The following is a 23,498-nucleotide window of genomic DNA, read 5'->3' on the forward strand; positions in this document are numbered from 1 at the left end:
CTGCTATGAGTTTCTAGCTAAGCAGTCCTAGGTCTTTTTTGTCATATTTTTCATTTTCAGCTGGTCAAAGGTCTGAAATGCCAGCAGGCCTGTTCAGCACTGCACCCTTCTGCTACAAAGCCGTGCTACTGACTGGTTGAGATATGATGTCTGAATTGAAGCACATGTTGCTCTAAAACCATTGAGCGTTGATGGTACCTTTCCAGATGTACACGCTGCCAGTTCTGTAGGCTTTAATGCACCATCTGAGATGCTGGCTTTTAAACTGAGTACTTATAATAAGCTGGACGGTCCCTCTCCTGTGTAGTCCAGTGTCCATATTTTCCAAATAGAATTTCACATTTTTATTCATCTGACAACAGAACAGTTTTCCACTTTGCCGAACAGAGAAGATGGCAGCATTCCTGGATCGCGTTCATGTGTGGCTTCGTCTGACAGAGCTTTAACCTGTATTTGTGGCCATCACGGTGAACGGTGTTCACACACGGTGGTTTCTGAAATGTTCCTGAGCCCATGCAGTGATTTCAAAGACAGAATCATATCAGTCTTTAATCCACATTGCCTGAGAGCTTGGAGATCACAGGCGGCCAATATTAATTTTTGATGATGTCACCATACAGAGAGTCTTTTGATGATATTATGTACTGCAGATGATGTTGGAGAAACCTCTGCTCATCTTTACCACCACCAGGGAGGTTATGTTTTTGACATTCTGTCTGTAAACCCGATAGTTTGAAAGGTCTTCAATCAATTCTGATCAAACTTTGTAGTAAATGATCCATTAAAATTGAACGAGAGAGAAAGAGAGAATCTAAAAGACGATGACGATAAACAGTTAAAGCCTTGGAGAAGTCGATAGACATCATGCTGGTAATGGTGTAAATGATTCTAAGCATTTATTATTATTGTTTTCCTTCACGGGCATCTTTCCATTTACTTTTGTGCTCCTAAGCTGTTAAAAGAATTACGTCTCCCACTTAGTTCTTTTCAGATTTCTGCAAACCTGCTCGAATTACAGCTGAAACCTTAGAGTGTTTAGGTGAGCTGCATGTTTTTGAGAGGTGGGGTTGGGGCTAATTTTCATCCTAAAATGTGAAAACTTGCTCTTGTTCACATCTTTAGAGGAAAATATGTATTTATGATGAAGACAGATGAGTTTTTAGGGGTTATATTAATGCCAGAGGAAGACATTTAATGTGGTATCCATTATTTCGTTTCAGAATTAACATACTGGAGGGAAAAAATGGGTAACTGTCCAAATATAGTGTGCACAGCGTGCACTGTAGTTAACAGGGGGGCTTTTTCTTAACGTTTTTAAAACTTTTGGAATCAAAGTCTTTCTCGGACACGGCGCCAAAAGGCTTAGCATAAAGAGATCCCTATTTGATGTTACCTTGACCCCGCCTTGGCCCCTGTTTCCCCAAGTACATCCAGGTCACAGCCTTTTTCTTTTTTTTTTTTCCTCTCTGCATTTTAATAAATGGGGGCGCGCTCGGGGAGTCAGAGGTGGGGTGTGTAATGGAAGCTCCCCGGGGACGAGGCAGCTGCCTGAATCGGACTTCAAACTGAAATTACTTTGAATTTGTTCCACTTTTCTTCCGCACACGTATCTGATTTGCTTTTAGTGTAATATTCCTTTTTTTCTTTTTTTTTACACAGAATGAAGACACATACAATATCATGAACCCTTCAGTGTCCAGCTTTGCTTTTCACATTCCCAACTTTTCTTTTTTCTAATCCGGTTATCACTCAATTGATTTTTGCTCTGAGTCATTTTCTGTGTGGAGCCCTGCCTCTATTACTTTTGTCTTATAATTTTCCAGTGCTTCTCAGCTTCATACTTTGTCTTTTGACTAGATAAGACCACATAAGAAATTTTTAAACCACCTTTTTACAATTTTATAACACGTTTCAGTTAAAAGTTCCCTTCATCGCTTCCTCTTTTTCCAGTCCTTTCTACCGTTTTTTTGCATCCATCCCTCTGTTCTGTCATCCTTCCTGTGTCCCCTCCCCCTAATCTATATATCCCTCGCTCCTTTCCTCTGGTCCATTCATCCCCCTCTCCTCTGTCCAGCTGGACAGTAATCCAGGGAGGCAGCAGGACTTAGAGTTGACAGCAGAGATGAGATGGTGGAATGGGATGACGTCAGCTGTCCGAGCGTATGTGTGTGTGTTGTTCATGAACCTCTCATCTGGCTCTCATTAAACTTATGAGAGTGAGTGTATGACTGTATGTACTGCTGTTTGTTGCCATGAGTCTGTACTTATGTGTGCAGCAAACACGTAGCAGAAAGTCAGACAGATAAATGCAGAGAGAGGGAGATCAGTGCTACGCCCACCATCTCATGGTCATCGCAGATGGGTAATGTGACTTGGAAACTAGCGCTGTGTCCAAGAAAACATTGTTTAAAGTAGACTTCACATTCTTGTTTCTCGCAGACGGGTAAAAACAACAAGCTGAAACATGGATATCGCCATTTCTTAAGCTTTTAATCAGCATATACTCTCATTGCGGTAATTGTAATCCGCCCAAGCTGCAATGCATGTGGACACCCGCTGCTCACATCACATGTAGGAAATCATTAAATTACCGTTTTGGAAAGAGCACGGCTATGAGGATGCACTCATTGGATGCATGTGTGTGTGTGATTGAGCTGGTTCGGAGCGTGGATCTGCAGAAATTAAACTGAATAAAAACATGTCCAGCTGTCTTTGTGAGAACTGGTTTTGGACGTCAGATTTATGAAATTTTTACAGGTTTTTGTAAAAGAGTGTTTTGGCCTGCCTCCTTTTTTTCACACTCCTTCAAAAGCCTGTTTGAGGGTGAAGACTTGGTTTTAGGGAAACTTTAGAATTAGGTTTACCGAGTTTTTCCTGGCTGAAAACGCGGCTCTGTGCTGAGACTACACACAAAAGCACATCAGTCCACATACGGTAATGAGTCTTACTTAACAGAGCTATATACATTTTCCTTTTACCCCTGGCCATTTGATAAAGAAAAGCATATTTATCCTGGAGTAAATAAAATAAAACCACTTTAAAAAGAAACGTCTGAAGTATTAATTTATCACAGCCCTGGTGATTTTCTTTTGGAAGAAGGTCAATAGAACAGAATTTTATATGCAGGAAAACCCCAGAGTTTAGTTTAGTTTAGGTTTGGACTGGAGGTCTCAAAGTTTTCATGACTAAGAAGCCGATGTATGATTTAGGACAGCGCAAAAAAAAAAAGAAGCACTAATCCAACATATTTAGTGTTTGTAGCGCGTCAGAAAATGGTTATGTTGGTAATCGCCCTTTTTGTGCTGTTGGCATTTCTCGACAGCACCTATATTTGTAAATTTCTTCTAACAAGGACACTTATAATCAGACACAACCGGGCACAGGTCAGAGCACTTACACAAAATCATAGTGCTGCCTTTCATTGGATTCAAATCAGTGCAACATTTTGTCCTCAACAATCTGAGCAGAAGTAAAGCTTTTCACGTGTAAACGAGAACACCGGTCAGCACACACAGATGCAGTATTATTACTCCACAGCTTTGCTGTTATGTGAAACAAAAACCATTTACACTATTGTTCAGAAGTTTTAAGCCGCCCCTCGTTTTGTTAATTTGCTAGGAAAATTGGAGACTTGCAAATCCAAAGTCAGTTTGTACAAGTTTGAAAGTCAGTATTTGATGTAATCATCTTTATTCTTCAACACAGCCTGAACTCTCTGAGTCACACTTTCTAAGAATGTCTTTATGTAGTCCTCAGGAATAGTTCTCCAGGCTACTTGTAGGACATTCAGAGCTCTTCTTTGGTTGTTGGCTGCCTTTTATTATGTTCTCTGTCAATGCGACCCCAAGCTGCTTCAGTAATATTGAGGTCTGAACTCTGGGGAGGCAATCCATGACTCAGTGTTCCAGTGTGTTTTCTGTGCAGATGTGCTTTTACTGCAGTGAAAGCATGCTTGGAATCATCGTTATGGTGAAAAATGAACCACTGTCAATCAGAAGATGACAGAGACTCCACTGTATTTTATAGATGCCTGTAAACACTCACTGTTGTAGCCTAGTCTTGATCTCCTTCATACATACTGATGATAATTTGAAAAATTTCCACTTGGATTTGCATCCCATTAAGAACTGTTGCTAAGAATGGATTCATTCCTGTTCTACTGTAATTTGGCATACACTGCACAGCGCTCCATGCCAATATATGACAGGTTTTCAGTTAGTAACTCTTTGGTAATCACCTCGTTGGTGCAAAAATATAAATTGGTGCAAATTTCATTTCAGCAAAAAAGTGCATTTAAAATTGGTGTTTTGTTAGGTTGGGCGTTCATCCTTGAACGATTCTTAGGACAGTGTTAAGTGACTTAAATAATTACAAAAAAATGGGGTGCAAAGACTGGACTGAAAATGAGTCATTGTTCAAAGAAAATGAGAACTATTGATCAAGATCACTTTTATAAGAATTACAATAAAGTCTGGCTTCTTGGAAGCAAAATATAAAGCCATGAGAGGTGGCTCAAGACTTTTGCACAGTACCCCTTTCCTCAAAAAACTGACTGGAGCAGGCAGCAGTCACTCCAGGAAAGGGAGAACTACCAAAAGGCGAGAACTGCTCATCCAAACAACCTCAAACTGAGCACTGGGCTTACTCGGGTGAACGACATTACAGCCAGCAAGTTTGCAACGGTTCAGACAAACACTCGCTGAGATAGGCGAAGGAGATGGGAACTGATATAAATTTTTACAGCACCTTTTTAAAAGGAGAATTTGACATGACAAGACGCAGAGGGAAAAAGTGCAAATTAATGTGGTACGTATCCTGATTACACCAACACCCAGACGCAGCATACAGCTTAAAATCTGTTTTTGGTATCGTTAAAAACTCAACGTGTTTAAAAAATAAAGAGCATTTTAGCCAAATTTCATCCGATATCTCAACCAGCTGCCACCCCCTCTCACCATCCATCTTTGTAGCAATGACCGACTGTCTGCCGGCCTGCCTGCTTAAAGTACTTGCAGATGTGCTGGTGCTCGTTGTGAAGGTGCAGGTACCAAAGTCAGACAGGCAGAGATATGGGCATGAGCAAAGTAAAAAAGGGAGACTGTATAATTGGCAGCAAAGTAGGCAGCGTGTCAGCTGATATCCATGTTATCACATCATACCAACCTTTTATTTTTAATTCCTTGCAGCTGTATCTTACTTTTTGATTGGATATGTCTCTCTCTTTTAACCCTTGAAATCATATGATAAATTGATCTTTTAGAGAAAACTACACCACTGGCTCACCTTCGGTTCACCTCACATTTCCACAATCACACACCACTAGCGCAGCCCCCCACCGGGTGAGCCGGGAGGGAGTGATGTAAGGCAGAGGTGGAGAAGAAGGAAACAAGCGCGTCTGAGGTTAGCCAGATGGAGGATGGAGAGGAGTGGGTGGATGCAGAGAGGGAGGGAGGGACAGAAGTCAGCTTGTGTTGGTAAACATGCATTAGTTTCGTTCAGTGTTGACAAAGAGGGGAGACAATAGATCATGGAAACTTTTAAGAGTCTGACAGTGGTCTCAAAATGAATATTTTTTTACTGTGCTATTGCACGTTCCTCTGTCTATCTGTTAATCTGTCCAAAGGACTAAATGATTTTTCCCCACATCTATTCCATTACACCATAGCAACATCTTATTAACTATGTGCCAGTGCTGGTGTTAACACACAGGGTGAAACTCTATAGTCAGACCATTTTTATTTTTCAATTTGAGCTATTTTGCTTCCATAGCTTAAGCTCCAAAATACACATTTGGGACCAAAACTGGTCTTTTGGTCGTTCTTCCAGAGTAGTTAATATCTAATGATAAAATACTCCATCTGTATTATCATACATATATTTTCAGAAAGGTTGTAATGAAAAAAAGCCTCTGATTGATTTTCAAAGTGATATAAAGCTACTTGCAGCTGCTTTGTTACTCGTAAGTAGTCGCCGTAGCATCGCTCCGCATGTTTGATTTGGTAGATTTTCTTTTATCTCCTGAGACAAGCCCAAAGGCGTTGTTTGCCTCCTCCATGGATCAGACTGGGAATCATTCACTTGTTAAGCAAATGTGCAAATCACTGCAATACAAATGCTGGTTTAAAATTGACAAATCGAATGTTACAGTACAGGATTTTAGAAGACCCGATCAAAAAGAGATCTTTTTTCATACTCATAGCTTGAAATCTTCCAATTTAGGAGCGCTAACAAACTCTTATTTTCCTCTCTGTTTATATTTTGAAGGCTTTTACAGAAACCATTTGATAATATATCTTTAAGAGACAAATTTTACTTTGTTTGTAAAAGACTTGATTTTTTTTTTTATGGCTCTTGAAAGTATTTTCTGATTTATGGAGTGATTAAAGATAGATTTCCCTCCATCTGTGAAGCAAGAATGAATGATTAACCTGGCTTTAACCAGAAATACAGTTACTGTTCTGTTAGTAATCAACTGGGCTGTTTCGTGGTGGTAACTGCTGCTTTTTTTTTTTTTTTTTTTTTTGATTTGCTTTCACCTGATTTTAAAGCTACAATTTACAGCTTTCCTCTAAATGCGTCACAGAGAGGCGATAATTAGGTTACTGTTTTGAAAAGAGGACAGCCATAAGCATGCATGTGAATATGAATGCATGTGTGCGTAGAAATGAGTTATTAAAACATGTCCAACTACAGTGCTGTGCAAAAGTCTTGAGCCAGCCTCCGTTTCTTTATATTTTACTATAAAAATGGGGAAACGAGTGCAGTTATTCACTCAAACATGTTGAAATATACATGGAAATACAACATTTAAGACATTTCATTTGAGTTTAATTCAAAGCTCATCTTTGAATGTTGGCTGCCTTTTGTTCTGTATCAAAATGATCCCACACTGTTGAGGCCCAGGCATTGGGGAGGCCAGTCCACGACCAATATTCAATTGTATATTTTTCTATCCAGGTATGCTTTTACTGCATTAACAGCGTGTTTGGGATCATTGGCATTGCTGATAAATGAATAACTGCCAATCGGATACTTTCCAGGTGCTGCTGGAGCAATTTTGAGACGATTCTGCCAACACAACTCACTTAAATGCGTCCCCAGACTGTGACCGAGCCTCCGCCGTGTTTTAAAGATGGCTGTGGATGCTGACTGTTGTACCTCTCTCCTAACCATGATTTCCTAACCATGATTTGCCAAGTTTTTCGCAAAGAGCTCTTTGGGAATTACCTTGTTGGTGCTAAACTATTATTTCATTCCCATCAAACTATGTTACATTTGGCTTTTTTTTTTTCCCCCCAACTATACAAATTATGTGTTTCTGCTAGTAACAAAATGCCTTAAAATACATTTTAAAATTGATTCTATGGTCTTCAAAAATGGAAAAAAACAGCCAATGTCCAAAGAGACACTCTGAAAGACCTTCAGAGTGCCTGGAGAACTACTACTTAATACTACTTAAAAAAAAAAAAAAAGTCTGGTTCCTTCAAAGAAAAATGTAAAGAAAATGAGAATGAATCTATAATTATAATTCTGGGGTCAATGCATATCATATCTTTCTGAAAGATGGATTTCATAATTAAAAACAACAGTAAGAGAAAAAGAATTAAAGTACATTAAATGTATAAGTTAAATCTGCCTTACAGTAGAACGGTTAATCCTGTGATACGAATACAAAGGAAAAATCGGGATGCTACAGTGCACACAGTGAGAACAATGATGCCTAAACTGTCCATGAAGGTAAATAAATGAAGAAAGTAAACACTGGCATTGACCAATGACCTGTATTTGTTTAGGAGCTCTGGATCACATTGTGGTGACGACTCAAGATGGGAAGTTCCCTCTCAAGCAGCTGGGCCAGATCTCCATGAAGTCACCTCAGCTCATTATGGTCAACATGAGCAGCTTCCCTGAAGTAAGACGATCACTCTCTCTCACACACACACACACACACACACACACACACACACACACACACACACACACACACACACACACACACACAGTCAAACAGAACACACACACACACAGTCAAACAGAGCACACACACACACAGTCAAACAGAGCACACACACACACAGTCAAACAGAGCACACACAGCTATGATTTCTTCCTACCGGTATCAGTTTGTCTCATATGGACAAGCGCGCAGTAACTAAGCTTTGTAAAAATAATCAGACGCACAGACAGATAGATGGTCCTCCTCACAGAAGGAAAAGTAAGCCAGACCAGAACTCGAATCTCACATCACTCTGTAAATGAAACCTGACCTACCTCTCTCTCTCACTATGCTGTGTCTCAGATGCTAATTGATTGATCACTCGGGGAGCCCTTTGTTCTGGGGTGAAAGATAGCAACAAAAGTCTGTATGTGTGTACTGCAGCGCGGATATGTCTTAGTGTGAGTTGTCACAGAATAGGAAATGACCTCATTTTACCCCCAGGTTAGGAAGGAATGGATTATTTTTCTTTTTTTGCTTCTTTTCGCTGCCTCCTTTGCTTTGTAGATTTTCACGTTTTTTGGTGGCCAGACTTTCTGGTGGTCTGGAAAAGCTGAATGTGCTTGCATGTGTCACTATACAGTCATATATCCAGAGACGCTAATGACCGATATGCTCAACTTTTTCTGCTGTCTGCTACATTTTCTTTGATCTCATTAAATATTGAACGGAAATATGTGCACAGTCCTTTATTCTTGCAAATTTTTCTTCTTGTATTATTCTCTTGTATTTTGCTCGTTTGTGTTGTTGTGTTTGCACATCTCTGTTGCTTGTGGGGCTCGCACACAAGAATTTCACTCGCATGTGCTGTGCCAGTGTGCCTGCACATGTGATGTGACAATAAAAAGTGATTTGATTTGATTTGATTTGAAATGACAAACAAGAAAAAAATGATCTGAAAATGTTGCAATGAAAATATCTCCACATATGTATGAATGAGGAAAAGTGCTTCAGACAGGATACAATACGGAAATATGCATAACCAGGGTTTTCCTGGCTCATTATGGGCCTTTGGGGGATTGGCTGTGCACAGCAATAAAGCACGGTCACCGGTTTCACTACAGAGACACAGAAATGTGTGCAATTTCTTACTGTTTAGGACTATTTCATTAATAAAATTGACTATTTTGCCTGTGTAAATAAACCCAAATTAACATGTATTTGTTTTCCATTTGGCTCTGGTTTAAACCCCTTTGGATGGATGCCAAAATGTCATTTATGTGGAGGAAAAACTAAAAAAACCAAGCCCAGCGGTGTTGGTATAATCTGGAAGCACACAACAGGAAATAAATGATTTCACTTCTTTAAACAGTTTGCTTTATTTGAGGGTGATTCTTAAACTAAATTTAAACTCTTAGTCTGAGTTTAAGCCCTTATACCAGGTCTGAACTCTCAAACAGACCTGAGAGAGGTGGAGTGAAAAGTAAGGATGGGCTGATTCTGGTAATAGTTTGTTCTAAAGGCCCATTTCAGTCACTCGGAATGCCTATGAGGTGTTTAGAGAAACTCTGCCCACGCCACCCACAGCCACCATATTATCAACCTGCGGAAAACACCGCTCTGAAATTCGGGCACTTATGAAAAAAGAATGACTCAATTCTCAGGAGTTATGTCTAAGATCGTAAAAATAAAGTAAAACTAAACTTCCCGACAGTCTATTTTTTTTCAGTTAAGTCATCACAGTGACATCATCAGACAATATCATAAGTTGGTGTTTTTCATAGTGGAAGGTTGGGAACAACAGAAACTCGTACAAACAATCCGCTTTAGTCCTTCTTGAATCATAACCACCAGTGTTTTCCCAGCAACCAGCAGCCATGCTGAGGTCTAATTACTGTATTCTGTTTATTAAGAGACACCGACACACGCATGAACTTTCAATGATTTTTAATAAAAATGCATTTATTTTCTTTTGATTCATTTTTTAAAAAATTATTATTTATACTGGTTTACAATTCTACTGTTTTCTACTGGGATGGAGTTTACCTGGAAAACTACATGTAACATAATGTTAGTCACTGGACCGCTGTGCATACCTGAGAGGAAGAGGCAGTAAAGTAGAAGGCTGATGGAGGGAGACGATGAGGATGAAGGAGACGGAGGGAGCTTGGAGCCAATAAAGAGAAAGTGGCAAGGAAGAGGAGTTTACTTCACCGTCCTATCTGCATTTTTTGTGTTTCAGCTGCTTCCTCTCATCCTTTTCTGTCTTTCCTCACATCTGGTCCAATTTTCAGTCTCCATATTGGTCTCCTTCAGGTTCTTCCTCACCTCCTCCACTTTCTTTCCATCACTGCCTATCCTTTTTTTCTTGTATCTTCCATTTCTTGTTTGACTGTATCCAGTTCACTTTTTTGCCCTCGGTTTCCTTCTGCACTTCCTTTTAATACTTGTTTTGTGTCCTCCACAACTTGTTTTTCCTCACCAAGTTTATTTTTCTTTTTCTGCTTCTCTCAGCCACTCTTGCACTGCCTTTTGCACTTCCTCCAATTCTTTCTTGTCTTCCCACGGTTGCCTGTGCTTTTCATTAAGTCTTTTCTTGGCCCCTTTCAGCTTCGGTCTTTTCATCTTTCTCTCTCTCTTGTCATATTTCCTATTTGCTTCTGTCACGTCTTTCTTTACCTTCTTCAGTTGTTTTTTTCCCTCCTCTTTCAGTTTTTTGATTGCCACCTTAACTTCTTCCTTTTCCTCATCCAGCACTTTCTTTCTTCCTACAGTTTATTTTGTTCCTCCACAGCCTTCATCTCCTTCTCCAGTTTTTCTCTCTCTCTGCCATCTCCTTTGTCAGACTCTCCAGAGTGCTACAGTTTGGCATCCAAGTCTCCTTTTTTTTTCTCTTTTTAAGGTTTACATTGAGCCTCCCAGAGAGACTCCTTCTACTCGTTGAGCTCCAGTATTCCTGAGCTGCTCCCTCAAGCATTTCCCTTCCACCGTGTCTCTAAACAAGACCCCTCTAAACAATCTTCATCTTTCAGGTGGTTGTTTTTTTTTTCTCCCTCCAAAAGTGTTAACATCCTGTCATGGTGCTGCTGGTTTTCTAGTTTTACAGTTATCTGTAATAGACTGTATTTGTTTTGTTGTTAGGAATTTTCCTTGACTTTGTTTGTGTGAAGGACACAAGTATTGGTGTTAAGACTCGCAGGTCTAGTGCTCATCGCTAATGACTTGTCAATCAGAGGTTAGTAAATGAGCATATCCTGGGTAATCCTTCTTACGTAGAATGACTAAAATATCACCTGAAATGGGTGCTTGAGTGAATAATCTCAGCAGGAAAGTGTTTATAGAGGTCAGGGTTAAAGGTCATTTTCCCATAGACTTCTTTAGGACCGGGTGTCTGTCTGTGACCACAAGCATCACACAGAAGCTACATACTTCTTTGGTTTTAATGTAAAGGCTTTAAAAGCATGCAGGACCTGAGCTGCATGTCACATAAGTTGGCTGAAACGTTGTCAGAATTGAACATTTTAACATTCTTTGTTATTTTAACGTTTTGAACTGTTGGATGTTTGACTGAGATAAAACCCAGCACATACTTTTAAAACTGTATTCCTGTACTGTTCACTTGCACCGTCATTTTCTTTTCTCCAAAAATACTCTACATTAACCAATGTGCAGTGAATCTGGATGGACTGCGAAGGATCCACCTGACGCATTCTTCCAATTGCATGTTTGGACTGCCTTCGTTGCGTCGCTGTGACATAACTTGAGTTTGTACGCAGCCTACCTCCGTGTTTTGTACTTTTTGTGGTCGAGGGCAGTTGAGACAGAACTAATGGATGCTGCTTATAATAGAAAGTGTACTTTAAGCTGAGAAATGACCGTGGAGGATAAGTTAAGAATGGTTAAACTTTTATCGTTTAGCCACAATTAATGCAAAAAATGTGCCAACAACACAGTTATGCAACTATATTGGCAAAAAAATACTTAAATGACATTATGAATGAAACGTAAAAGCACTTATAATGCCGTAAAACGGTCCTTGTCAGTGTTTCACAGAAGCCATGTTGACACAGATTAGTAGTAGTAAACACAGGTGTGACTAATCCGAAGATTCTCAGACGGAGTGTTCATTAAAACAGGGCTGAATGATGACGAGTAGAGTGTGAGTCACTCAACTTTACACAGCTTTTTCATGCTACAGTCACACGAAGGGGGAAGCCGTAGTACGCTGTCACAGCAACGAACTCACAGTCATGTTTCCTGTGAAGACAGGGACCAGGCCTCCGACGACTCGCAGTAAGTTGTCTTCAAAGCGGAGGACAGTCAAGTGATGGAGTCAGTCTGCTGTCAGTCTCCGATTGAACAGGGCCAGTCGACAATCATGTGTAATCTGTGTTTGATAACACAGGGATTGGGATCAATCAGTGAAAATCACAAATCTGTTGTTGTTTGTAGAAGATTTTGTTGCTGTCTGTATACATAGAAATTCATATTAGCATTTACATTCAGATTCAACCTCATCAGAATAATACTCATTCAGAAATCCCTCCACAGATCGTGCCACGTTTGCTTTAGAACAGCAATTTAACTGCAACAAGACACTCAGCAACCTTGCTTCTATGTAGGAATATAACCAGAATATATTGAGTCGAGTTTCCTGTGGCAGACAAGTTGCACTCACCGCTGCAGACTGACTCAGATCAGTCTGCAGTTATTTGCAAACCTTAATAAATCTCTCAGTCCTTGCTCAGGTGGATGAGCAACACCCTCAAAACATGGGTAACCAGTTGGTCACCCCAACTACTAGGAGTCAGTCTCCAGCAGCAGCAAAAACCTCATTGCAATCACCGGGCAACCATTAATTCTTTTCCTAGGAGGTTTGGAAGAGGCCGCCATACTATTTTTACTCTGTAAATAAGTGTGATTGAACCACAATGGGTAATAATCAGGCTTTAATAATAATTAGCTTATAAATTAGCACTCTACCTTTTCAAATATGGTCACTTGCGGCCCCAAAAACACCAAAAATATTTTATATGCAGTCTGTCGTTAAAAGTGTCTGGTTATGCAGTGTGTGGACAAACTGCACAGCTTGCTGTTGTGCTATGTTGGCTACAGAAATGTTCCTGAACATTAACCTCCTAAGATCCGAACTCTTCAATGGCATGCATTTGTAATTTCTCTTTGATATTTGGGCTGATTGGGACCTGATGAATGTAAAAACAAAGAATTACCAGGGTTTTTTTAACCTAATTATTGTTTCTAAGAAAAATAAGAGCCACACATGAGGATATTCGTTTAAAATTTCAATAGAACAGTGGCAATTTAATGTCCTCGTAAGTGGATATCAGGCCCTTGTAGAGCAAAATTGAGGATTTTGGTCTAAATAACCCAAAATGTGATGTCCACATTAGAGATGGACTGATCCGATATTATGTATCGGTATCGGTCCGATACTGACCTAAATTACTGGATCGGATATCGGAGAAAAATAAAAAATGTAATCAGGCTACTGACCTGGTAGCCTGGCTGGCCCTGGGTGGGTCCGGGATGGGCGTGAGGTTCTGGGGGCGCTCCGTCTCTGGGCTGGGACCCGGACTGGGCCTCGGGGGCTTGGGTCCTGGTTGGTGTGTTGCCGGGGTTGTGGGCGGGTGGGTGCATGGGGGCCCAGCCCTGGAGCAGGGTGCCGCCGGTGCGTCGAGCCACCTGGGGGGCTCTTCAACTGGTGGGGGAGATTGTCACATCTTGCAGGAGCTTTCCTCTCCTCAGGAGCTGCCTCTGCAGGAGGGGGAGATACAGGAGAGGTGGAGGAAGATCTCAGCCTGGGTGTTTATTGTCTTATGTAGTCTGGAAGATGAGTGGATGGTGGGGTGGGTGCAGTTTTCTCTGTGGTGGGGTTGGGTGGACTGTCCCGGGCTCTGTGGGGCCGGGCGGCGCTGCTGCACTGGGCCCGGTCTGGATGGGCCTGGGCCCCCTTTCCCTGGCAGGTCGCGGAGTATGGGGGTGCCTACTGGGGTCAGCGGGGGAGCTGGCCCCAGGGAGGGGTCACTTGCCCCTCCCTTCCTTCCCTCCCCATCTCCAGCTGCCTCCCTCTTCCCGCTCCACCACAACCACCCACACATGCAGGGCCTTGGAGTAGGGGTATGTCACCAGGGTGCAGAGGAGGCTACCCCCCCCCCCCCCCCCCCCCCTCTGTCCCCTTCTGGCTGCCTCTGCCTCAATTTTATCCCACAACTTAGACATTCACATTACTCACACTCTCATTACACATACATATAGGATCTTGGGGGTGGGCACGATACACGGAGTCCAAAGTACCATCAGGGTGTACACCCCACCCCTGGCATCGTTGCCCACCTCTCAATTTTAAATACACGTAGACATTGAGGGCTAGCAGGAGGGACCATGCGCTTACCTGCTGCTCTCTGGCAGGTAGCTCCATGCCCTCCTGGGTTTTAAATGCACCTTAGAACACACATGCATCAACATTACAATGAGCGGGTGGAGGGAGGTTTGGAGTCTTCTCTCACCCCCGTTCTCTGCGACCTGCTGGAGCAGGGGGGCTAGGAGGAGGAGTTGGCCGTCCGACTGCGGTCTGGAGTGTGGAGCCTTCCTGCTGCTGCGGAGTCGGGGCGGTCTGCCTCCCCCCACCGCAGGGAAAAGGGAAACACCACCGGGTCTAGGTGCCCTCGCCCCTGGAGGGGGGAACTGCACCCAGACCCGGTTTGTAGAGTACGCTTGGGGAGTGTGATCGTGTGTACAACGTCTCTTTATGTCTGTCTCCACGTTGGTTGAGTGTGGAGTAAGTGCATATGAGAGCATGAGGGTGGGAATGGATGTTTGTATCTGTGTGTGCCTGTATGTCTGTGTCTATATGTCAGGTTGGGTGTCAGGCGCCACCTCTCTGGGGACATCTCAGGCCCTCCAAGGTTTGGAGGCCTATCTCCCCCTACCACCACTTCCCCTGCCAGTGGCGGACCCCCTCAGACATCGGTGCGTTGGTGGTTCTTTGTGTCCGGGGATGGGCGTCCAGGTACACACCGGCTCACTCCTTGGCGGCCGCTTATCGGGGCCTGGAGCCTGGGGCTCGCTCGGGCCACTTCGGAGGTGGGGTGCCCCCGGCCTCTCGGCCTGGGGCTCGGTCACTCAGGCACAGCTGGCTGCCGGCGGAGCTCACGGGCGCGTCACTGCAACTCCCCCTGGCTTCTGCTCCGCGGCTGCTGAGTGAGCCCTCATCTGGGACTCTCCTCAGCTCTTTCCGGGACAGTGGCGCAGCTGCCCCTCTGTTGGTCTTCCTTGGTCTCTTGTGTTCTGGGGGCCTCTGGATGTCTGGAGTTTTGATCTCCTCCACACCTGCTTCACGCCCTGGAGGACGGGGCTGTGGCCCCCCCACACCCTCTAGCAGATTATTACATGAAGGAACCTTTTAAAAAAACAAAAAACAAGCGCGTCCATGCTCACAGGTGTACACACGGGTGATCACACCCACAAACTACACCCTTTTTGGCTCCTACCTCAAAGCACACTGTGTTCTGTTGATCTTATGTGCTGCACAATAATGTTTAACATTTAGTATTTACTGTCATATTCCCATATATCATTGTGATGTTGTTTATTCTATTACTCTTGTTCTCTTCTGCTTGCTTTCTTTTTTTTCTCAGCAGGTGATCCAGGTGATTGATATATGCATTTTTTTTCTCTGCCCGTTCTGTTGGTTTTTGTCTTTTGCCCTTCTCCCCCGTCCCTCTTCTCAGCTGTTTCTCTTTCCCTCTTTCTTTCTCCCCTTCTTTCCCCCAGTCAAGTCTGTCCCGTATTCAGTAAGTGAAAATAAAATAAACAATAAAAGGTGAATCAAATGGACCATTACGGCAAGGCTGGGATGGTCAGTTTGGTAAAGTAAATCCGTTGGGCATCTTTCTTTGCCTTTAGACAACAATTCTGATGGCAAAAGAGCCAAACGGGACAGGCCAAAAAAAAAAAAAAAAAAAAAAAGTAATCCGATCCATTAAATATCACGAAAGCACCTCACAAAACTTGCAACACGCCGTAACTCACCTCAGAACGTTAGCACGTCGGAGCAGTATGCATCACGTGATAGAGCAGCTGTGGCATGCGGGACCTGTCGGTGGTCTGGATAGCATGTGGAGCTTCGCTAGCAACCCGGCATTTCATCTCCGACAAAGTTATCCCCGAGAGAAGTAAAGCAAGTGTGTAAGTCCATCTCTGAATGTTTGTAAAGCATTCCTGCGTTAAGCTTAACAAACGACTGCCTCTTCTTGCTGCTACTTCAATCATGAAACTGCTTAACGATCAGCTGATCGGCTTTTCTGTCGGGAGTACGTCTCTCTTGTTTGCTTTTGGCCCACTTTGCACCAGAAAGAGGAAACCAGCGGCTGAACAACTGCAGCACGTTTAAGCTTGATCAGCTGTTGTTAGAATGTATTTAATATTACTTTCTACTCAAGGATCTTTTTCTACGTAGCTGACGGCTGGTAACTGTGCAGGGGCGGATCTAGCAAAGTTTAGCCAGGGGGGCCGATAGGGCATTAACAGGGAAAAGGGGCACAAAGACATACTTTTCTTTCTTATTCTCATTTAAAATGTCTAGCTTTTAATAAATAATTATCTGACAGCCAAAGTTTTAATTTGATGCAAAATGAATAGAAGTCCATTACTGTATATAGTAACTATTAAGTCTAATATATATATATATATATATATATATATATATATATATATATATATATATATATATATATATACCCTAGTAAGCTATAGTACTTTTTCCTTTGGGAAGGTACCATCTGTGCAGTCTGCAATTTTGTTGAAGAAAGATGTTGAATCTATTTAATATTTCTTGAAAAATAATTGATTTCTGTGCATTTTTTTTCACACTGCATCAAATTAAGGTTGATTACGTCGATTAAGCATCATGAGGTGGAGCGTGAGGGGTGGTTCCCTATTTTTTATTTATTTATTTTTGTTGTTGCTGGGAGTTGGAACCCTATTAGTTAGATTGCTTAATATTTACACTAAGTACTCTTTAAAATACCAGAATAGGGAGGATGGTGTAGGTTTAAGTTTATTAGATTGATCAGTATTGCTGAACTATGAAATATTTTTTTTGGATACAGGTATAACAGAATAGCTTTAGTGTAGTTGTTGTTTTAAACTTGAGTATGAACTTGCAGACTTGCAAAATGCAGCAAGATATTTTAAAAAACAGTTTTGTTGATTAAAAAACACTATATCGGATTCATATCGGTATCGGCAGATATCCAAATTTATGATATCGGTATCGGTATCGGACATAAAAAAGTGGTATCGTGCCATCTCTAGTCCACATATGTGGACGCCAGGTCCTAGGAGGTTAATGTGACTGTGGCAGAATAATTCATTGCTCTCATCTCTGTAAAACAGAGATTCCTTAATTGGGGGCATTAGCAGGTCCTAAGTAAAGTGACTGTACACTGGCTATGATGACAGCAGATACAGCCTGCATCTTTTCTTCTATATATAAAATGGGTAGAAGAGGCAGTGAAGGCAAACGATAAAAATCTGTCTCAGTAAAAAAAGTTAAAAGAAGCGTCTTTGCACACGACATCCAAGAGCTTTTCTTTTCCTTTTCTTTTTTTTCCAGTACAACTTGCCAAACAAAAACCTGTTTTTAAATATCTTCCTGCACCTTCTATTTCCACAGCCAGTCACCTGAGGGCTGTGGTTTCCCTCATTTGTTCTCCAGGTGAAACCACAGCATACAAACAACATGCAAATCCAAGTATTTATCAACACCTCAAATCTGTGAAGTCAGTTTTCCACCTGAATCCGGAGTCTCTTTTTTTTCCTTCCCAGAAACCCTAGAAACCACAGACCACACACACACTGACGGACACACTCATCCACACGCACGCTACCCTGTCATGTCCCGTGTTACCCATGTACCACACAGAGGTGAGTCGTCAGTACTCAGAGCTAACAGGCTTATAATGATGCCTATGCATTACCAGGAACTACAGAGGCCCTGCCATTGTTTTCCATTCATTCATTAAGAGCAGGCTGGGACGATACAGAGAACAACATCTAACCACTACGCTCGGATCCGGAGGCAATTTGGTGTGTGTGTGTGTCCATGTTTAAGCATTAAATTTTTTTTTAGACACACACACACACATTCCTCTCCCTTCGCCTATTTGCTTTGAACCAAGTCGTGAGCGTTTGATGTGAAACTTCAGTGTAATTTCTCTTCCTTTCCAACATATTAACCAGAACCTGCCCAGCCTTCACAGAGAAATTCCACTCGGGTTTTAGTAACCACCGGAGTGGTCGTCAGAGAGGGGAAATGGTGATGAATTTGATGCTGAGAACAATCAAACATAGGTATGGGATGAATCTATCACCCCTCGCTCAAAGAGTGCAACTGCAGGCCTGTTTCCCGAATGACTTTAACAAAAGAAAAGAAACCCCTTGAATTAATTTAATGCACACAAATAAATTCCTTTAATGTTGCTGCCATTTCTTTCCCCCAGTGGATGAGGCCAGAAGGAGCTGTTGAGAAAGCAGGATGGGTTAGTGACGGTTGAAGTAAGAGGAGGAAATCTTTTTTCTTTTTCTTTTCTCCACATGCATTGCACATTTGCTCGCTTTGCAAACTGAGTTATGAGGCTGTTGCGCTAGCTTGAGGAGTGTGGCTTTGTTCCTCTCCATTGTGTCTATGCACTCTTTTAACTGTAGCTTTATGGTCCTATGCAGTCATTGCTTAACTTAAGCTTCACTTGGTAGATAATGTCTCAGTTTTACACATGTAAACATGTCTTAATATGTCATTTTGAGTTTTAAGTGTATTTCTTAGTTCTGGGAAAAAGACCAAAATCCAGCTTCTCGCGTAACTGTTGTTGTTGTGTGTTTGTGGTCCAGTAGTTTCTCTGATCCTGTTGTTCTATCTCTATGCAGCACTGCTGCCTCTTCAACCAGTGTCCACACAGCGCTCTCCTTTTAATCTCCCCCAATCTTAATTCATTATAATGATGACAGCTCCAGTCTGGGGGGAAATTAATAAATCTTGATAAATTCAAGACAGATCCCAAGCTGTTGTTTAAGGATTCAACGGTTACCATAGAGATGCAGCTAACAGTAGTTGGATGTTGTATTATTATAAAAAAAAAAAAAACGATCCATTGGTTGGGTCTTACTTCTAGACTGTGACTGATATAGCTGCAGGCTGATATCAGTATCTGCATTCATAAAAGTAAAAATGAGAGAAACACCCTTCAACCATGCTGTGAGTGTTCATGTTGCATAGTTTGTCCACCAGAGGGCGCCCTGCAACAAACACAGCATCCTGCTGATCTGAGCAGAGTTGAGCACTTCCTATTTTCTTGGTAAGGACTCGTAAAGGGCAACAGGATAACAAGTGTTAAGGGAGGAGTGTTTGTTTTGTGTATCCGAAGCGGGGGGGGAAATTATACACAGTAATCATTCTACATATACTTCAATATAACTTGTGTAGTTCATGCTTCATGAGTCTTTCACATCTGTAATTCATAATCTTATAGCTCCTGTCTGTGTCATGTACATATGTAAAACATGTTTGCATTTACTGTTTATTAAGGTGAATAAATATATACATGTTTGTCATTGTAATAAAACAACAATGCATAAATACACCCCCCATATACACAGGCGAACAAAGTATAAATAACTTTTATTAATAATAATAATAATAATAACAATAATGTGGTAATGATTCTACCAGAAAACCTTCAAGTACAACTGAGCACAAACTCACAAAGTTTGTGTGTGTTGATCTATCATCCACAAGCAGACTCTCCTGTGGGGTCACCAGGAGTCACCACCCTGCCCTGCAACCTCTCAGTCCTGTCCCACGGGGCCGAGTGTTGACAGTGGCCCGAGGCAATTCCACACTACATGGGATTTCCCTGACACACACACACACACACCATATACACACCACACACAACACCTTAATGATTGCCAGCTGGAGCTAAGCCACTACCTGCACTTGTAGATTTGCTTTTTATTCACTCCAGTGTGTGTGTGTCTGTGTGCATGTGCCCCCAGGCTACAGCAGCGGCCACCCGTGCCCTCAGAGAGAGCAGCATGAACTTAAACCCAGAGGTGGACGGGACGATCATCAAGGTGCCCGTTCCCAAGTGAGTCTCTCTTTGACGCACTCGCAGACAAACACGCCGGAGGCCAGAAAACATTTTTGCTCCCTTTAGCACTTTCTGTCTTTCACTTCTTTTTTTTCTCATTCACCTTTATTTTTCTTTTGGTATTCCTCTATTTTCCTCCTCCACTCGTCTCCGTGCTCTAAACTGACAGGTTTATTGACTTTTGCCTGTACATGTATAGAGACCCCCGGTGTGACGACGTGAGGGTTGGGCCAGTCTCTTTCTCTTTCCCCCGGCCAAATCAAACAACCCGACACAAAACAATCAGTCACTCACTCACTAAACCGCTCTGCCTGTGTATATAAAGTATGTTTTTTTACATATACACACGTGCACGTGCGTCTCAGTGCATGAATGCTGTCTTGTGGTTATGTGCATGCATTATCATGAGTGTGTGTGTGCGCATGGAGCAGCAGGTGTTATTCTGGCAGAGGAGGGACACGAGAGTCAGACTGCTTTTCCCCCTGCAATCAGTCTCGGCACGCTCCAAGCCTACATTTGCATTTCCAAAGAGAAGGCGCTTCTTGATTGGCCCTGGAATCGGTAATTAGGCCGTATTGTTTGCAGTAAATAGACGGCGCACTTGGATTGTTTGCAAATAGTCCCTGAGGCAAAAAACAAGGGGAAAAAAAGCCAATTAAGGACAAGGAGGGAGAGTGAAATGGGAAGTAGGACTTTCTAAGTGATTAACAAATGCAGAGCGAATGCAAAGTTGTTAGGATGACGGATGTTTCGGCTCTGCTCTAAGGTCTGAGGAAGATTGTTTGGTGGTTGCTGCAAGTCAGAGCTAAGAGGATCAGACGTCATGCTTATAAGCACTTAGCGTCCCCATCTGCACAAGTGAGGACCTTAGTTTTCATTATTTTGTTTTTCAGAGTGTATTTGCTCGTGCCACACAAAGTTGTGACTGCTTGTTAGTGTCTCTTACTGAAATGTTGTCGTTTCCAGGATATTTTTAATAAAACCTTCTTACCGTACTCTACAAAACACAGTAATTACTTCCTAGCTCGTGCTTAAATGCGGTCAAACCGAGCTGGTATTAGACTTCATCTCGTCTTAAATAAACATGGTAAATACAGATGCATAACAGGCGGTTTGTGCTTGCAGATGGCAGCATACGCCAAAAGTGATGTCAAAGCTGCTGGCATGCAGCAAGAAGTCTCATTTCAGTATTTAGACCATCTCCCTTTTTTTTCCCTGTAACTTTGAATTCTATATTTTTTTGTACTCTCGTTTTTTTGTTTTGCCTCTCATTTCTGACATTTTTCCCGTTTCCCTGCAGAGTGACTCGGGAGCACAGGGAGAACCTGGCCAAGGTAGCCAAACAGCTCGGCAACAAGGCTAAAGACTCACTGAGGAGAGTGCGCTCTAATGCTGTCACACAGGTCAAAAAAGCAAAGGAAGCACACTCAGAAGACACAATACGACTCGTAGAAAAACAGGTAGGAGACGAGGGATTCCCTGAGATTTTTAAAAAAAAAAAAAAGTATAGCTTGAGGTGAGGAAAAGATCAAATAGTTTTTCCTCTGTCAGATATGTTTCCCTGAATGCAGCACGACCAGAAGTCACTTTTGTTGTGCTGCACAAAACTCTAAGAAAATATATTTGAAAAACTCATCAGAAATGTGTTGCTCTGAGGTTTTCCCTCCAAACCCCCCCCCCCACCAAACTGAAGTGCCTAGTTAGAGTTTACCAGCTGTTGCAATCAAAACATGAACACTGAAAGGATACAGCTGATGACAAATGATAACTTTATCATCGCAAAGTTACAAAAAGTTTTATTTTATACGGGGACATGGTGAAGCCTCTCAGTTCATCTTCTATCCAATTCAAGCAGTTTTAGCTCCTCCCACTTTAAGAAACATTTGCCTGATTGGCTGCCCCTTGCAAACAGGTTTGACCAGCAGGAGCTGGTGAGACGACCATAGGATGTCAGCTCTCTTTGAGCTTGATCAGCATGCACTGTCATAAGAGCACATATTACAGAAAATAAGGAAAAGTGTAGTGAGTCCACTTCACTGATAAGTTAACTATTGATCGTATTTTCTTTATTTGAAAACTACATTCAAAATGAGAAACTAGCCTCCACCCGAATGGAGCTCACCTCCGCTCACCCTCATCCTTTTCTGGAGCTGTTTCACGCCACCTCTTATTAGACCTCTGCTCTCTGAAGCGTTAACTTTCATTACTTTTGTTTTTTTCCTCCCCTCTCTCTGCCTACACAGATTCAGCAGATGGCAGACAACATTGCAGCAGACATCGACAAGCAGCTTGCAGCCAAGACCAAGGAGCTGTTAGGCTGACTGTGGAACTTGTTATTTGTGTCACTGTGAAACAGAGGACACACTGAAAAGCAGCAACATATCCTCCTTTTTTTTTTCATCTTGTTAATAGACAGTGACTGGATCATGTTGGGGAGGTAGTTTTTGTTCAAACCACATCTTGGGCTCTTGTTCCTGCCCACATCACTGGGTAAGACCACCTTTTTCTTTTTCTTTTTTTTTTTTGCTGCGTCGTGATATCTGCATAAACAAAAACTGGTACAAAAACGACAACAGACTACCCGTCACCTCCCTCCTCCCTTGTTACTCTTCCTGTCTTCAAACAAACAGCGAGAAAGCAACGAATGGACTTTTAATGGGATTTGTGGGCCTCCTCCTAATCAAACCCTTTGCCACAGGGCCTGTCTGTTTATATAAAAGCAAGCGCACCCGTCTCAATGTAAACTGGCTGCGGGTTTGTCTTGGTGGCAAGAGCGAGAGCGAGTTTGTTCCAGAGACGTAGGAGTCGACCGAACAGATGCCATTAAGATGCTGCCAAACATTTGTTTCACATTGATTCCAAGTCTGTTAAAAATGCACTTGAGGGGGGGAAAAAGGGGGCTTTAATTTCTGTCCATGTTGAGGATTGATAATATGGCTACTCTCTTTTTTAAACACAATAAAGTTGGGAACGTAACGTTATTGATGGAGTCCATTAAAGAAACGCTGCTTTGTACCATGTGCGTCATCTTGTTCTCTCTTGTTTTCTTTTCATTTTCTCCACTTTATGTTTGAAGTCGCTCCCTCCTCCATTAGTTGGAGTGATAATGGACTTTTCCTGCGCACAGACCCCTAGGCCCTGGCACCACAATTGTCCATTAGGAGAAGGCTTTTAATGTTGTGCACTTGGCCTTTGCCTTGAAATAGCTGCACTCAGGAACTGTAGCGCAATAGCTGTTGAAACCAACATATGTTTGAATGAGAAACCCAGCGACACTCACACACACAAACCCTGCTTTCATGTATGTGCTGTTTACAGCCATTATGTGGTCGGTGTCATCGTCTTTATCGTGATTTGTTTTGCTTCTTCCGCTACTGGTCACAGGCGGCCCA

General features: G+C 42.2%; 1 protein-coding gene across 2 annotated transcripts in view; it reads left to right on the forward strand.

The window, feature by feature from the left end:
* The window catches only part of mrrf (mitochondrial ribosome recycling factor), a 28,786-nt gene extending 5,658 nt beyond the window's left edge, over positions 1 to 23,128 (forward strand). The window contains exons 4-7 of one of the 2 annotated variants that reach the window (XM_080874192.1): positions 7,794 to 7,912; positions 20,012 to 20,103; positions 21,407 to 21,566; positions 22,350 to 23,127. In XM_080874192.1, coding sequence (XP_080730318.1) covers positions 7,794 to 7,912; positions 20,012 to 20,103; positions 21,407 to 21,566; positions 22,350 to 22,427 — 449 coding nt within the window. In that variant the 3' untranslated portion in view covers positions 22,428 to 23,127. Of the gene's footprint in view, positions 1 to 7,793; positions 7,913 to 20,011; positions 20,104 to 21,406; positions 21,567 to 22,349 lie in introns of both variants that reach the window. The other variant, XM_080874193.1, reaches the window with a different exon arrangement.
* The last annotated feature ends 370 nt before the right edge of the window (positions 23,129 to 23,498 follow it).

The sequence above is a fragment of the Rhamphochromis sp. 'chilingali' genome (assembly GCF_963969265.1).
Source record: "Rhamphochromis sp. 'chilingali' genome assembly, chromosome: 2".
In the NCBI taxonomy this organism is placed as follows: domain Eukaryota; kingdom Metazoa; phylum Chordata; class Actinopteri; order Cichliformes; family Cichlidae; genus Rhamphochromis; species Rhamphochromis sp. 'chilingali'.